Below are 15,149 nucleotides of genomic sequence, written 5' to 3' on the forward strand. Positions count from 1 at the left end.
ATATCTCAGAAAGAGAGGAAATTGTCATCAATATTCTTTTCAAAATACTCTATCCACAGAGATGTCATATGATATTCACCCACTCCACTGTACCATAACTTCTAAAAGCACTCAGAGGACACCCAAATTGCATTCCTGTTGTACAACACGCCAGGTGACTAGTTCCATCGGCCCCTACTTCTCCCTCTCCCCCTCCCCCCTTCTCTGTACCCATCTCTCCCCCCATACCCACCGTCCCTTCCCCGATACCCACCATCTCTCTGTCCATCTCTCTGATCTCTCCCTCCATCCCTACCTCCATAAGCTCCCTCCCTTCCATACCCACCACCGCCGCCCCTCGCTCCGTACCCGCTGTCCCGTCCCGCAAAATCAGGGCTGACACGCATGTCCTCCTGACTAGGTAACGGTCCCCGATCTCCTCTCCCACCAGCAGCCTCGGCCGGCTCCGGCCGTCCCCCAAGTCCAGGGATGAAGTCGTCCATCCCGTTTGGTGCTGCACTCCATGCTGCCTGTAGCGGGCCACCCGGAGCATCCTGATCCATGCCTACACCTGGTCCCATGCCTCCAGGCTGGTAGTTGAACCCAGGTACAAAGTCGTCCTGTTCTTCTGTGCTTTCCTGCCCCACAGCAGGCGGCTTCTCGCCCATCACCGTCGTCTCCTCCCCTGGTCGGTCGCGACACCAGAACCGCGTAGTATGGTCGTTCGATCCTGAACAGAGAATGTGACCAAGAGGGTGCCACGCAAGCGTCCATACGTTCGAGTCGTGTGCTTCGTCCAGCTGAGCGATAGGATCAGGGGACTCGACAAGCCAGTGGTAGATGCTGCCTTCTGAGCCGCCTGAGGCGAGTAGCTCGTGGTGGATCGGATGCCACGCGAGGGAACAGACTTCCTTTTTGTGGCCTTTGAGCACTTGGATCTCCTTCATTACACGGATGTCGAAGACTCGGATCGTCTGGTCTCGAGACGCGGAAGCGACAAAGTCACCGCTGGGATTCCATAAACAAGCTTGAACGGTGTTCTTATGTTGGTGGCTAGAATGGTCTTAGCACAGGCTTCCAGTGGAGATAATGACAGTGCGTACAGCGTAGACAAGCAAGTAGCAGTCCGTGGATCCCAGAACTTGACCGAATTGTCCTTGCTCCCCGAAACGATCAGCCCCTTAGTCGGATGCCAATCCACACATTTGACGTCCCATCCATGGCCGGTGAGTGCTCTCTCCTCCCTCATCTCCTCAAACGACCAGAGCTTGATAACGGAGTCGTCCGCGCCTGTCGCGAACCTGCTGTCGTCTGGGGAGAAACTGACGCCACGGACGGCTTCCCGATGTCCTTGCCAGACGGCGAGGTTGTTCATGTTCGATTGGAAGTACTTGATGTTCCCGTTCGTGTCGCTCGAAACGAGATAGCCACCAGAGTGGGACCAGGCAAACGCTCGTACGGCGGCGTCGTGCGCCTGTAGAATCGTCTCGAAGTTGAATGTCAGCCCGTTCCAGAGCGTGAACTCCCCCGACTGTGATCCAGTGAGTAGACGACGTCCTTCTGGCGTCCACTGTGCGCGAGTCAGAATGCGATTTTCAGAGAAGAAGGCTCAGGACGCACTGCAACGACGTTGACGGGACATCGCACTTTGTTCGTTGAACTGTGAACGAACTTGGTGCACACGGACGTTGTCGGATTACCGATGTATGCTGCTGGTGGTAGTAGCTGTAACCAATATATGAGCGAAATATATGGTCGATGCGCGAATCGGACGCACGTCAATGATGTACGGCGGCGCTGGTCTAAGGAATGGCAAATACCCCGCATTCGGTCGTGTCTTCTTAAGCTACCCATCCGCTCTCATTCAGCTTCTCTCGTCCATCTAAAGAGTCACGCAAAAGACTCACCAGCCTCATCTTAGCCAATTCGCCATTGAAATCCACCGTCCGTCTCGGCTTGACCTTCCTGACAGCCCGTCCCTCGGCATTCAGCCGCTGTTGGGCGATCTCCTGCTCCCGCGCAAAGGTCGGATCGACAGGCGGTGGGAGAGGCGGTTCGAGGTAGCGTGATGGTTGCCAGTGGTCGACTTGCGTACCGTGGGGAGGGGCGAGGAGAATGGGTGTCGACATCCTGATGAGGGTGGTGGTAGGAAATCAGAATGGGCCCTGGTGGCAAACATCGATCGAAGGAATGGGCGCTTGCCAGCACTGTGCTCGTGTGCACAGAAATTTCTAGGCGAAGTGGTCTATTGATAATGCATACACTAGCATACAATAATCTAATCAAAATATATCTATCATACTTTCTTGACTCCTTACTAAACCCTCAAGCAGTAGCAGCCACCTCCGCTTTAGCAGGGTACTTCGGCCGGGTGACTAGATGTGGGCCGTACCAAAGCCCCTTGGTCATATAGTTGAAGTAAGTGAGCGGAAAGATATCCTTCTTCAGGTGGTAGAAGAACCGGCGCGGAGTCACCTGGTCGATGCCTAGCATACTGTGGAACGTCTCCTTTGGTACGCCGCCGTAGGTGAACTCCGCGAGCATAAGTTCGCCGTACCCAATGAGGAGCTGCAGCGCGTCAGAAGGAGTCTCCTGGAACATCAGGAATGAGGCTTACAGGACAAGACGTGTACCCATCATACTGTGCACCTCCAATCTCGCCAGTCTCCGCAACCCGATAAAGGTTGTCCACGAGCACGGGCGTCTGGACGGTAATGGCAGCAGCAGTCTTGCTAGTCGGCAAGCTACTACAGTCACCCAAGCTCCAAACGTTTGGATACTTCTTGTGCCTCAGCGTAAACTGGTCAACGTCTACCCATCCGACGCTGTCCGCCAGAGGGGAGTTCTTGATAAAGTCGAGCGGACCCATCGGAGGCGTTGCGTGCAGGAGCGTGTATTCCTTCTCTACGATCTCCCCGTCGGGCTTCTTGAACTTTGCGATATGTGCGCGATGATCAATCTCCACAAGATTATGCTCGAAGGATGCCTCAATCCCACGCTTTACCCGCAGAGCATTCAACGCGTCCGAGTATTTCTTCACGCTGAACATGGAAGGCATGCCGGTAACGAACTCGATCTCCGTCTCGTTCAGGCGCTTGGTCCGCCGCCATCGGTCCCACGCCATCCACATAATCTTCTGTGGTGCTCCGGCACACTTGATCACGCCCGCTGGTTGGGTGAACAACGCCTTGCCCCCCCGGAATGACTCGATATCGGCCCATGTCTTGTCACACGTCTCGTAGCTGTAGATGCTGCTCACTCCACTCGTATAATCGGCCAGGGCAGCAGAAAAGCCTTTGATGTTATCCCAGTTGGTCTTCATGCCTGCAGAGACTATGAGGGAGTCGTATGTGACCGATTCGCCCGTGGTGAGCGTGACGCTGTTGAACTCGGGTTGGAAGGAAGCAACATTTTGGGGAACGAGGGCGATGTGAGCAGGAATGAGGTCCACCAGCCGTCGGCGAAGGTCGACCTTCGATTGCAGACCAGCACCAACGAGTGTCCACCCTGGTTGGTAGCTGTGCCATTCTGCGGCCTGTAACGTGCATAGTCAACATTGCCATTCACGCGTAGAGTAGAGTACGCACGTCGACGATCGCTACGTCTCCATCCCCAAGTGCTTTCCCCTCCTCTTTGAAGCGGTTATACACCTGATTAGCAACGCTCAGCCCTCCCGAACCTTGAGAAGCATGTGACTCAGTAGCAAGTTATGCGCTGTCTGTAACGTGCTCACCTCCCCCAACTACAAGAATCTTGTGATGCGGCTTGGGAGGCGCCGCATATCCGCGGGCCAACCTAGGAATTCGGAGAATGCCTCTTGTCGCCAGTGCAGCGTTCATGGTGGTTTGAGGTGAAGGGATAGGGAGGTGGAAAGGGTGGAAGAGATATAAGCCAATATTATTGCAATGTCGTGCTCAGTTGGAGTATAATTTCCTTATTCAGCTATACCAAAAAAAATAAAACCGAATTCCTCAGAATTGCGTCATTTCTTGATGACTAACCCTCATATATGGGAGTGACCCTGACCAATACCCACAACACAGTTACATAATTGTTGCATTTGGAATTGTACATAATTACATGTTACTCTTTTCTACTACTGCGCAGAAACAAGGCGGGCAAGATTAGAAGGCGTACTCAAGAATTGATTCCCGCAAGGAACAAGGTGCGTGCGTTCGTATTCACCTTCCGGGCCAAGATGCACCGTGTTCGGCTTTGTGTCATGCTCCTTTGCGTACGCGACAAGCCTCTCCAGCTCCTCTTCGAGGATTGCTTGCTGGAACGGAACACGCGGGGCCGTAACATGATCACGCGTCCCTGTGATTTTGAAGGGGAAACGGTCCTTGCCCAGAGCGCGGAGGGTCTTCAGCTCGACAAGGGAATAGTCCTCCGGGTTCTCGCGGTTGAAGTTGAACGGTTCCTTTACCGCCACAGGGGGGTTGGTGATGAACCTTGGCTGCTGGATGTGGTTCTTGGTTGCACTGTGCAGCATCAAAGGGTGAAGGAGGACCACGTCGCCCTTCTTGCCCGTGACCTCGACGAACTGCTTGCACTCCGGGATGAGGTCCGCGAACTTGAATCCCCCGCTCGAAGCGGGCATGGTGCCCTCCGGGTGCTCTGCCAGCCAACGTGCAGCGAGCTCCATCCCGTCGGGAGAGATGTAGGTCGCACCGCCGTTGTGTAGCACGTCGGAGAACAGGGGAATGACGAGCATACCTTGCTCAGGGGAGTCGAGGTAGTGCCGGAAGAAGTCGCCATCACTATCGTCCCACCCTCCAGATCAGTGTCAGATCCATCGTGAACGGGGTAAACCCACATATGCCAGTTGTCGAGCTCCTTGGGCTGGAGGAACTTCTCCTTCCACTCTGCTGCACCAAGGTTCAGGATGATGCTAAACCCCGTTTCTCATCAGCATGCTGTCAATGAAGCAGCACAATGAACGCACTTGTCCCTCCACTTGGCAGAGGTCTCCGTGACTCTGTCTTCTCCTCCCAGCAGCTCGCAGATCGCCGCCCACGCCTTGGGTGCCATCTTCCGTGCTTCTTCGGCATGATGCCACGCCATATGGATGCGGTCCTTCGCCCAAGTGGTCTTATCGTCAGGATTGTACCCCAGGCGAGTCCACACTGCCCCATAGAGGTGAGATTCGTCATGGCGTACATACTTGATGACGTACCATCTTTGGTGAACTCGTCCGCGTACTCTGGGAGCAGAGCCTGCGGGATGATGAGATACCCGTTGTCCATAAAGAACTCGCGCATCTCCGCTGTCTTTTACGTTAGGGCGTGCTTGTGGTGACATGATGATATGATCACTTACGGGTGAGGACTTTGAACTCCTGAGGTGCCATGGCTGCGTCTAGGGAAGAGATGGGATCGGAAAATGAAAGTGAGAGGAGACTTGCGGGGGGATTGCAGGAAAGTACCCGTCGGGAACTCTATTTAAGTTGGAATCCTGAAAACGGCCCTAACGAGTTTCGCACACTCCCGGCGGGTGGAGGCGGCGGGGAGTTGGGAACGGCGGGGGGAGATGGTCCCAAATGTGGGGGATGACCCGAACGCCTTAGACTGCCGGGGGAAGGGAGGGCCGGGGAGCGGGCCGCCCGGCGGAAATGAGAGCGGGGGATGTGGGGATGGAAAGCAACAGATGGGGACGGAACGCCGAACATGGGGGCCTCTCCGCGGACGTGGGAGCACCGGGGCTTGCCACGAAAAGAAAGGAATTCATACGAACTGTGGTTTGAATGGATTGGGTCGGTCGGTACGGTCGGTTTCCCAATGCCGACCTTATACGTCAGGCCGACCTGAGACTTCGGCCTAATGACTAAATGGAGTAATGCCAAGGTCCGAAGGAAAATATTGGGTTGCCGAATTTAATGTCGACCAGGGTCTGGAGCTCACGTTGATGGCGTCAGGATGCATTAATGGATGAATATCCCCTGCTGTACGAGCCAAGCACAACAGCATCAGAACATGCGGGCGACACTGAAGCGGCAACAGTTCCGCACCACTGACTGCCTGAGCCTCGGCGATTGACCGGACCGAAGCAGATCAAGTCCGACGCCGTTTTCGCCTCTCCGCTGCTTCGTCCTCGTCACTGCCGACCCCCTGCATCCCTTCCCACACTTCTTCGTCAGCCCCCATGTCTTCCATACCCTCCTCATCCTCGCCTCTTTCTCGACCGATCTCCCCTTCCCCAGTTTTAGATCCTTTTACTGGTTCTCCATAACCCGCAAACACCACCGAGGTTGGGATACTCGGCAAATATTCCGTGCAGAGCACCTCTCCCCTCTTTTCTTGGTTCTTCTTCGCATCTGCCTGCGGCTTCGGTGCGCTTAGAAGTCTAAACAGTCTGTCTCGGCCCACCGAGGCTAGGAGCTCGGGCGCGCTCGACGTTGTAGAGAACGCGGGGATCGGGGCGAGAGCGGTAAGTGCTGAAGCGAACCCACGGTAGGTGTACATGCATCGTCCTGTTCTGCTGTCAAACGACGCAAGTGTACCCGCTGCGTCTCCTGCAAACACCTGACTGTCCGCTCTTTAGCCCTTCGTCTCTTCCAACCGGAAATGAAATCCACATACTGTTCAACTTCTCCAGACTGGAGGGACCTCAAAGAACCCTTCATCGCTCTCTTCCAGTGCGCTGTCGGCCGGCGACCGCTGCGCGTGTCATATACACGCAGTGTGCCGTCCTGATTGCCCGCAACGAGCTCGCACTCGGAGAGATAGGCCAGCGCAGTGATCTGTATCGGTTGACGTAGATCCAGGTTATCGTTTGGTTCCTTCAATAATGTCAATACATTGCGTTTTAAACGCATCTTAAAGCAAGAAACGGACATTACGTGCTCTCCAGAGTTCTCCGGGAAACAACTCACGGTTCTTTCTCTTCTTGCCTCCCTTCTCGTCCTTTGCGTCGTCATTGGTAGATGCCTCACTCTTACCAGCTAACGCCTGTTCGATGCTCCAAACCGAGAGGTTCACCTCATCACCTCCATAGGCGAGGGTCTTACTAGATGGGGAGAGTCGCATTTCTCGGAGGCGCGTGGGGAGGGACCCCAATTTTGGTTCTGGCTGAGAGGAGTAAGACGAGGGCAGAGGAGTAAGACGCAGGTGTCCGCTGGAGGTGCAGCTATATAACCCCCTCTCACAGTGTAAATATTAGGTATGGGGTGGCAGTAAGCACTCACTCACTCATCCCGGAGTTGCAGACCCACGAAAGACGAAGCTTGCCGCATTCGGTCTTCCTTGGTCTCGAGCAAAGAAACGAGCGTGGGGTCGTCTGAATAGGAAGCTCGAAGTACAGAGAGCGTCCCATCCGATCTCGCTACAGCCAGCTTTGTCACTTATCAATAGTGTACATTTTTTACCAAATGAAATACCCACCAGGTCCTGCTCATCCTGATGCAGAAAAGACAGCTTTTGCACACACGACGAGCTGCCCACGTCGGGTATTGTTCGTGCACTAATCACCCACTTATTCTCATTCTGGGAGCATCCCACCGATTTGACGTGTCCTTGCTCGTCGCCAGTAAAAAACCTAAGGCTCCTAGCTGTCATAATGTGTTGTTGGTGTTGGTGTTGAGAAAAAATCGAGGTCGATGTCAAGACCCTGACGGAAGACGGTGATGACGTCTCGGCTCCGGCGCCTCCTAAAGCTGCTCGACGTCGTCGGCTGGTCAGCACACGACGTCCTTCAGCCCACGATGGACGACTTGCTCAAAGAGCTCGCCGCTCTCGAGGCGGCGACCTCTTTTCTGACATCGACACCCTCAACCAGCACAGCAGCCTTCGTGCCTGTGTCGACTACCCCATCGAAAGGCAAGTCAAAGTCTGCATCAGCATCTATCTCCGTCTCCTCCGCCCTCGACACTCTCCTTTCCCAGCTTGAGCATGCAAAAGCTTCTCTTTCCGCAGGAGAGAATACAGAGATGGTAATGAAAAGCGTGGTTGGAGGCGTAGAGGAGGCCAGGCGAGCGGTGGAAGAGAGACAGAAGGAGGGGGCTAAGGCTTACACTGAGTTTGGCAAAGCTGTCGACAAGGTGCGGTATTACCGTCTTATCTATCAGCAGATTGCACTGATGTGACGCATATATTGACAGACGTTTAACACCGGCCTGCCTTCAATGCCCCAGCTATTCGCCTCCCCTACCGCACGCACTGCACTTGATCGGTCCATCGCGACGCACTTGATTCGCACAGGCACTTTTCCTCTAGCCGATGTTCTCATCACCGAGTCCGGCCTCGTCCTCCCTCCTTCCACCGCTGCACATTTCCGCGAACTACACACGATCCTCACAGCCCTCAAAGAGAATAACGTGCATCCTGCCCTAGCATGGGCAAAGGAGAACGCAGACTTCCTGCATTCTCGCAGCAGTCAGCTTCCTTTCAAGCTCCACAGGCACGAGTACCTGCGCCTGCTTCTCTCCTGCTCCACCCCCGCCGAAGCGAGGATAGCCCTGGACTATGCGCGCGCCAATCTCACCCCTCTGTATCCTGCACAACAGACAGACATCCAGCTCCTGCTGAACGCTGTGCTCTACCTGCCTTTAGAACGGTTGCAGGACAGCCCGTACAAGGATCTTGCGAGGGATGCGAAGGAGGGTGCACAAGAGCTTTCCCCAATGTTCACACATGAGTGGTGTGCCCGCATGGGACTGCCAAATGAACCACCGCTCGAGGTTATCGCAGACATTGGCGGGGGACCTGCCCTGAGCGTGCTAGAGACGAATCGGCGCAAGATGGCCAAGGCGAGGAACGAATGGAGTAGTGTGAACGAGCTGCCGGTGCGCCTTCTTCCCTGTCCTCATGTACCGTAATCAACACAGGACTGACCAAAATATGTGTGCAGGTCGAGCTACCTGTTCCCGTCAAGCACCGCTATCACACCGTTGTCTGCTGCCCCGTCGTGCGTGAACCGACAAGCGAGGAGAACCCACCTATGCTCCTCACCTGCGGTCACGTCATCTCCAAGGAGGCGATCACGCGTCTACAGAAAGGCTCCCAGTGCGTGTCTATCCTTTTCTTCCTGTTTAGGTAGAACATCTGCTGATGTGTCCCGTAGAAGGATCAAATGTCCATATTGTCCGGTGGAGAGCAACGCCAACCAGGCGCTTAGGCTGTACTTCTAATGTTTCCCCTTTGTAGCATTTGTACACTATCAGATTCAGAATGCAAAGTCCTATATGGTACGCGGCCCATGACAATCCTGTGAGTAACACTACCAACATGGACACTCCTCCAAAGTCGCCGGAGAGTCAAAACGTTCGGAGGTGACGACATGGGGCCAAGGAAGTTAAGAAGACTGTGATTGTGACATACGTGGTTCCAAATAATCATCGAGGTAGCCGGCATCACAATAGTTCAGTGATCGAATTTTGCAAGAACATAGTTTTTCACGATTCGCACTCATCCATTTATGGAAGAATGCTTCAGAGAAAATAATGAAAAAATGAATTGCAAAAAAGGTATTTGACACGGGGTACAATCGAAACAGGCCAGACCTATAGAAATATGTACGTATGGACTAAAAATCACGCAGTGCTCAGCACGCTCGCCGGGTCGGCTCTAACGGCGCCAATCCGCGCCAGGAACATATCCTCCCTCAAGCGCACAAGCTCCCGCCACGCTTTCTCCTCCCAGTTAACGTCGTTAGTGTAACCAGCTTCCTCCAGAAGGCTGAGTGGAGAGATCGGCGATGGTTCAGGGATGTCAAAAGTCTTGGGTGGCACTTGACGCCGGGGAGGCATCGGAGGTGGTAAACGCGGCTTTTCCTCGAAAGTGGGTGGAATGGGGGATATATCAGGTATATGCTCAGAAGTACCATTGACAATCGGTGCCACTTCTTGTACTGCCTCGACAAGAGTAGGAATATCCAACGGTGCGATCTTCAGTTCTGTCGGTGAGCTTGGCTTCGACTTAGGCGAGGATGGAGCGGATAAGAAATCTTCGTTCTCCGCGTCAGAAGTAAGGCGCGGAGGGGTAATTTCCACGGCCGAGACAGGGGCAACTTCCTTGGTGGGTGACGCGGGAGGTAGAGGCGTCACTGGCTTCTCAGATGAGTCGCCAGGCGTGGCGCCAGTCGGTGTACCTGGCGTGCTGCGATTGCGGGCAGCAGCGCGCCGGGGAATGGGAGGAGGTGCAGACATAGGGGTAGTTGGACTTTCCGTAGTAGCACTTTGAGGAGGCGTGTCAGGGTGAGTGCCATTAACAGTCGGCTCATCGGGAGATGACTCCTTGTCTTTGGATGCAGCAGCTTCCTCCAGATTACCCTCCGCAGCTGCCTCTTCAATCTTCACGTCGCTTGTCTCATCCTCAGTTTTTGGTGCAGGTGCACTCTGTTCGGCCTCAGTTGCTGACTCGACCCTTACCACGGCATTGTCGCTTTCCTCCACTGGCTCCTCGACAGCTGCAGTTTCAGCCTTTTCCCCAGTGCCGCTGGTTTCACCAGACCCATCTGTGGTCGGGTCATCCAAAGATACCTTTCCCACGTCTCCATTGGCGCTTGGACCAGGCGTTGGAGGGGTCTCGACTACAGCCGGCTTGATAACAGGCGGCACTCGTCTCCTGGGAGGTGTAGCTGGGGCGTTTGGCATCTCGGAATGTCTGCGCGGCGGAAGAGGGGGTTTGGAATCGTTGGTGGGTGGGGCATATACCGGTGGCACTGATAATGACGGTGCCGACACATTGTCTGAACTACCCATGCCCCAAAATCCAATTCGACTTCCCATGCGTTTCCTTGGTGGGACAGCGGGAGGCGGCGTTGCATTAGTAGGGATATCGTCGTCCCATACATGGTCGATGACACCGCGACGTACAAAGCCCCACAGTTCGCAAGTCGTCCGCAGACGAGCAAGGCACCAACCAGACTGGCACAAAGGATACGGGCTGGCTGGCTTCTGTGATGGGGGAGTCGATAGTCGGAAGACGTGAATAATGGCCTCGGGGAGAGGAGTGGGAGGGGGTGTGGCAATATAACTAGAGTTCGGCACAGATCCAACTCGCGCACTGTTCAAGGCTGTCAGGGGATTGGATTTCAGAAAACGCGAGGTTGTCCAAGATGAAGCCGAGTTGTTGGCAGTTGAATTCGGTTTGGCAGATGCATGAGGCAAAGGCAGACTGCCGGAAGCACCGGGAGTTCGAGCTTGGTGCCCAAACACTGGACATCCACAAAGGCCACACAAGACTTCTGAGGATGACGAAAACGTCAGGATGGAGGCGGATTCAACCTGTAGTGATGAAGTATGCAGGGGTTCAATCAAAAGAAGACCTTGCTGAAGGGCGGTAGTGAACGATCGCCTTGTGAGCCAGTTCAAAGATGGAGCAAGATCGAAGCGGACTGTGGAATCACTACGTACAAGGTCAGTGTGATATATGCACCCAAACGTGTGTTTCACTCACGTGTCCTCGGTGATGAGTCGAGTAAGAAAGGGTAAAGTGAGAAGCGTGTGAATCGCCGGTGGTGATTGTGTTGTCGGGCGAATGCTGCGAAGGTGGCTGAGGAAATCCATGAACTCCTTGAAAGGCAAATGCGAGTTCATCAACCGCAAAGGCAGAACAACCACTGCCTTCTCCTTCTCCACATACTTGCCCTTCCCCATGAGCTCTTGCATCCTCTCAAGCTCTCGATCACTTCGCTCCTTATCCTCCCGAAGGTCTTGCATCTGCTTTTGCACCATCATTACCACCTCTTCAGCACCCTTCAGAGCCTCTTCGCATTCTCCTAGACGTCGAGCGCTTCGTGCACGATCAAGACGGGCTTCCGCAACCATTGCATTTGCCTGAGCGAACAAAGCGGCGCTGAGGTCATCCAGGTCTTTCTCGATAGCCTTCTTCGCCGTCTCTGCCTGTCCACGTTGAGCAGCTTCATCCGAGACGCGCTCCATCATGCCCTTGAGCTCTTGGGTGACATGCTCTCGTTCGACTAGTAAGCCTGTGTTGAGGGCAGAAAGATGTTCGTTTCGCTCGAGCTCTAGAGCAGTGACCTTTAACTTCGCGGCACGGAGATTCTGATTGGAGACGTGCACGTCATCTTCCAAATCTGATACTCGATCGTAGGACTTGACGAGCTTCGCATTGAGTTGAGTGACCTGCGAAATTAGATCGGCTGTTTGGGCACGTAGTGATTCAATGACCAAGATGTGTGGCTCGTCCGGGTCTCCGAGCTCGTTGTCTGGAGGCGCGAGGGAAACTTCATCCACCTGCACAGCTGCATCAACGTTGCTCGACTTTTCTGCTACTGGCTCTTGTGGTATTTCTTCCTTTTCATCCAGTTTCACCTCTTCAGATGGTACCCCCTCTATTTCTGCTAGTTCTGTCTTGACTTCCGGATCAGGCGCAGTAGAGGCCTGGTCTCTGGGCTCCTCGAAGCCGCCTGGTATATCTTCCGCTTGAGGGTCAAGGACTTCGGCCGGCCGTGATCCCGAATCCTCTACTTCGGCCATTGGATTTTGTTGGCTCGTATCAGGCACTATGGCCAGCAGAATACTGAATGACGAGTGCGATACCGTGTATGTACAACGGAGAACAGTCGAGGGACAACGCTAACAGGCCTAAGGGATGTCGACGAACAGATGGTGCGAACCTATCTGCCACGCGATTGGTCATTGATCCCGGGCGGTGGACACTTCACGTTTCGCGCCGTGATGCCGGCCTTCAATCGTCTCATGTTCTGTGAAGGACAAATCTATTGAAGCCTATGGCTACATAAATATCGGGAGGCTACAAGACTCTTGCAACAACGATATCGTGCACTATCATATAAGGGATCAACTGAATCTTGGCATCTGCATATGCAGCAGACGCCACACAGACTCTATCGTCCACGCGGTGCACGAGACGCATCCGTAGAAGACCATGGGAATCAGTCCCATGAAAAGGTTCCCACCGACACCTCTACGAACAATAGTCTCCCATAGCTCCGTTCTGGCGATCTCAGGAGCTTTGGGAGAAGGGAAAGGTCCAAGGAGCCGATAGTAGGACACAAACGCTGCCCCAAACACGTACGACCAGAATACGTGCGATCCATGTACTCGATACAGCTCGAAGATGTCAGGTGCGGCCCCGATATCACGCGCAAGTTGGCTCATGTACTGCATCCCACGATGAGCAGTTTTCATTGGTCCTTGGCATGAATACTCACCGCTCCGTGATCAACACCATACGTGATACGGGCGTTTTTTTTCGCAAGTAGATGGTAGTGCGCCGGCGTGGTGGGTATCTTACCTTTTCCAGTCAATATTGCAATCCAAAACATGGCTTGCATCTCGGCTATTGGAGGAATGGCGCCTACAAGACGATCAGAATGAATTTCTTCCCAGTGAGGGAACAACTGACCGACACCCGGTCGAACAAATCCAATATAGGCGACACTCTCATCACCTGATTTGAAGATCTCACGCACATCCTGTTCGCCGACTCCAGCGTAGCCTTGACCAGGTTCGAACCAATTGAAGTTCTGCGTGTAACCCGTCGCATAGATAATCATATCAGGTTTTACCTCAACGTTTTGGATACGCTTGGACTCCTTCCTCCAGTTAACGGGGAAGACGGCTTGACCGGTGGGGAGGAAGTGAGAAGGAAAAGGCGCCAGATCAACGACAAAGTCCGTGTTAGGTGGCATATCGGCTGGGTCCTCCTCATAGTGAGATATGAGTTGCAGAAGCCACGTTCGGTGTCGATATGGCCGATTGATGTAGGGCATGGCTTTATGAGACTAGAGAATATCAAGACCAGAGAAAGATCTAACCTGGCAAAACATACCTTGTTCAGGAAGACATAAGCGCGACCGAGACGTTCGGGTGGAAGTTCTCCCGCCCACTGATTGCATCCAGCTTGGGTACCAGTCAACAGCCAAAGCACTCGTTTGATGACGAAGTCGCTGACACTGATGCATATAAGTGAAAAGAAGTGGTTAATCCATGGCGCACGCTTACTGCCAGCGAATGCGGCGTTGAGCGATCCAAGGGTGCACATAGGCTGTTTCGAAGAGATTCGTGATCAGGCCATCAATGGGTAGGTTGCCTTTGAACGTCATCCCGAACAACTGAAGACAGATTGAGCAACGATAGACCAACCACTCTGATCACCCACAGTGAAGTCATTCTAGACAACAAATAGATTAAATGATAATCATGGCCAGTGAAATAGTAACTCACGACGACTTTGGGGAAAGATAGAAACCCATCTCTGTGACAGAGCACGACTTGTTTCGCTTTCGCTTTTGCGGCCTTTATTTGATCTGAATAGGGTATCTGAGTTGCGTCGAAAACACACACCTCATAGGCGAGGTCCATGCCAGTCTCCCCACATCCAAGGATCATGACCCGCCTTCCTGTCAGTTGAGCTCGCAGTTTGTACTCGCTTGAATGAAACACTGTAGCTTCAAACTTCCGTTCGCCATTGTTTTCATTCTTCTTCAATACATGTTCAATGCCGGGAATTGAGGGAATCGAGGGTATGACATGGAGGCCAGTGCAAATAGCCAAATAGTCCGTCATTATGCTCTCGACCGTTGTTCCCCAAGCGCCATCAGGAGACTTCCGAATGTACTCAACAAGATGTCCCTTCCCGTTGACACCCCGGCTGATACGTGTGACGCGACAGCCAGTCTTGATACGCTCCAGGACCTTGAAATGCTGAGCGTAGGACTTCAGGTAGTCGACATATTCTTCCAAGGACAAGTGATCATGATGATCCAATGGCATCCGCCAATCGGAGAAACATGTGAGCTGCTTCGAAGACACGAGATTGGCATTCTATATGAGAAGTTCGGACAACAGCTATATCCAAGTTAATCTGTGCCCACCTCGTACGACCGGTATCTGCGTCGAGCACGTTAGAGCTAGTAATGAGCAGAGTGCCGTAAATGTGGGGGCCGTACCTGAACGTTCCTCCTATCTCATCCTTTTGTTCTAGCACAATAGGATCGAATGGAAAGTCATCGCTGCTAGCATCTAGGAGGTGCTTGCATGTGACGAGTCCAGCTGGGCCAGCGCCAACGACGACAATACGAAGCATACCGTCGGATTTGTTGAGGGCACTGTGACGCGCGACGAGCAGAGCCAAGCGCTCCAACTGCCAATCGCCACCTCTTTGACGACCACCACGAGCCACTATACTGTTCTGATATGGCGGTCACATCTTGACCCGCCGATGACCCCCCGATCTCGTTAAAGA

The 15,149-nt window shown here is 53.6% G+C and overlaps 7 protein-coding genes across 7 annotated transcripts; 1 reads left to right on the plus strand and 6 right to left on the minus strand.

The window, feature by feature from the left end:
• Nucleotides 1-158: 158 nt before the first annotated feature.
• On the minus strand, nt 159-2,108 carry DACRYDRAFT_75095 (WD40 repeat-like protein; the record flags this gene model as incomplete). The annotated part of the gene is made up of 5 exons (XM_040776108.1): nt 159-1,032; nt 1,083-1,549; nt 1,600-1,704; nt 1,757-1,825; nt 1,887-2,108. 5 exons carry the CDS (start codon nt 2,106-2,108, stop codon nt 159-161), a joined length of 1,737 nt encoding a protein of 578 aa, XP_040632636.1.
• A 106-nt stretch (nt 2,109-2,214) lies between these two features.
• Nucleotides 2,215-3,882, minus strand: DACRYDRAFT_20132 (sulfide-quinone oxidoreductase). Its single transcript, XM_040771810.1, has 4 exons — nt 3,713-3,882; nt 3,567-3,658; nt 2,597-3,514; nt 2,215-2,547 (listed from the first exon to the last, which is right to left on the minus strand). The coding sequence occupies exons 1-4, from the start codon at nt 3,816-3,818 to the stop codon at nt 2,305-2,307; spliced, it is 1,359 nt and encodes a 452-aa protein (XP_040632637.1). The 5' UTR covers nt 3,819-3,882; the 3' UTR covers nt 2,215-2,304.
• A 193-nt stretch (nt 3,883-4,075) lies between these two features.
• DACRYDRAFT_75103 (uncharacterized protein) lies at nt 4,076-5,500 on the minus strand (the record flags this gene model as incomplete). Its single annotated transcript, XM_040776109.1, has 5 exons — nt 5,299-5,500; nt 5,156-5,245; nt 4,925-5,105; nt 4,796-4,870; nt 4,076-4,739 (listed from the first exon to the last, which is right to left on the minus strand). Exons 1-5 carry the CDS (start codon nt 5,327-5,329, stop codon nt 4,076-4,078), a joined length of 1,041 nt encoding a protein of 346 aa, XP_040632638.1. The 5' UTR covers nt 5,330-5,500.
• A 483-nt stretch (nt 5,501-5,983) lies between these two features.
• On the minus strand, nt 5,984-7,411 carry DACRYDRAFT_20134 (uncharacterized protein). The gene is made up of 5 exons (XM_040771811.1): nt 7,359-7,411; nt 7,167-7,309; nt 6,813-7,119; nt 6,558-6,757; nt 5,984-6,504 (listed from the first exon to the last, which is right to left on the minus strand). The coding sequence occupies exons 3-5, from the start codon at nt 7,002-7,004 to the stop codon at nt 6,030-6,032; spliced, it is 867 nt and encodes a 288-aa protein (XP_040632639.1). The 5' UTR covers nt 7,005-7,119; nt 7,167-7,309; nt 7,359-7,411; the 3' UTR covers nt 5,984-6,029.
• Nucleotides 7,412-7,678: 267 nt separating this feature from the next.
• DACRYDRAFT_46914 (uncharacterized protein) lies at nt 7,679-9,103 on the plus strand (the record flags this gene model as incomplete). Its single annotated transcript, XM_040774730.1, has 4 exons — nt 7,679-8,014; nt 8,075-8,782; nt 8,824-8,978; nt 9,037-9,103. The coding sequence occupies 4 exons, from the start codon at nt 7,679-7,681 to the stop codon at nt 9,101-9,103; spliced, it is 1,266 nt and encodes a 421-aa protein (XP_040632640.1).
• Nucleotides 9,104-9,453: 350 nt separating this feature from the next.
• Nucleotides 9,454-12,415, minus strand: DACRYDRAFT_113794 (uncharacterized protein; the record flags this gene model as incomplete). The annotated part of the gene is made up of 2 exons (XM_040769702.1): nt 9,454-11,321; nt 11,373-12,415. The coding sequence occupies 2 exons, from the start codon at nt 12,413-12,415 to the stop codon at nt 9,506-9,508; spliced, it is 2,859 nt and encodes a 952-aa protein (XP_040632641.1). The 3' UTR covers nt 9,454-9,505.
• A 237-nt stretch (nt 12,416-12,652) lies between these two features.
• Nucleotides 12,653-15,003, minus strand: DACRYDRAFT_75108 (FAD/NADP-binding domain-containing protein). The gene is made up of 10 exons (XM_040776110.1): nt 14,850-15,003; nt 14,779-14,790; nt 14,249-14,728; nt 14,129-14,200; nt 14,064-14,075; nt 13,907-14,016; nt 13,734-13,857; nt 13,308-13,686; nt 13,114-13,259; nt 12,653-13,063 (listed from the first exon to the last, which is right to left on the minus strand). The coding sequence occupies exons 1-10, from the start codon at nt 14,988-14,990 to the stop codon at nt 12,740-12,742; spliced, it is 1,800 nt and encodes a 599-aa protein (XP_040632642.1). The 5' UTR covers nt 14,991-15,003; the 3' UTR covers nt 12,653-12,739.
• Between the last annotated feature and the right edge of the window lie 146 nt (nt 15,004-15,149).

Source organism: Dacryopinax primogenitus (assembly GCF_000292625.1).
Source record: "Dacryopinax primogenitus strain DJM-731 SS1 chromosome Unknown DACRYscaffold_2, whole genome shotgun sequence".
Lineage (NCBI taxonomy): Eukaryota > Fungi > Basidiomycota > Dacrymycetes > Dacrymycetales > Dacrymycetaceae > Dacryopinax > Dacryopinax primogenitus.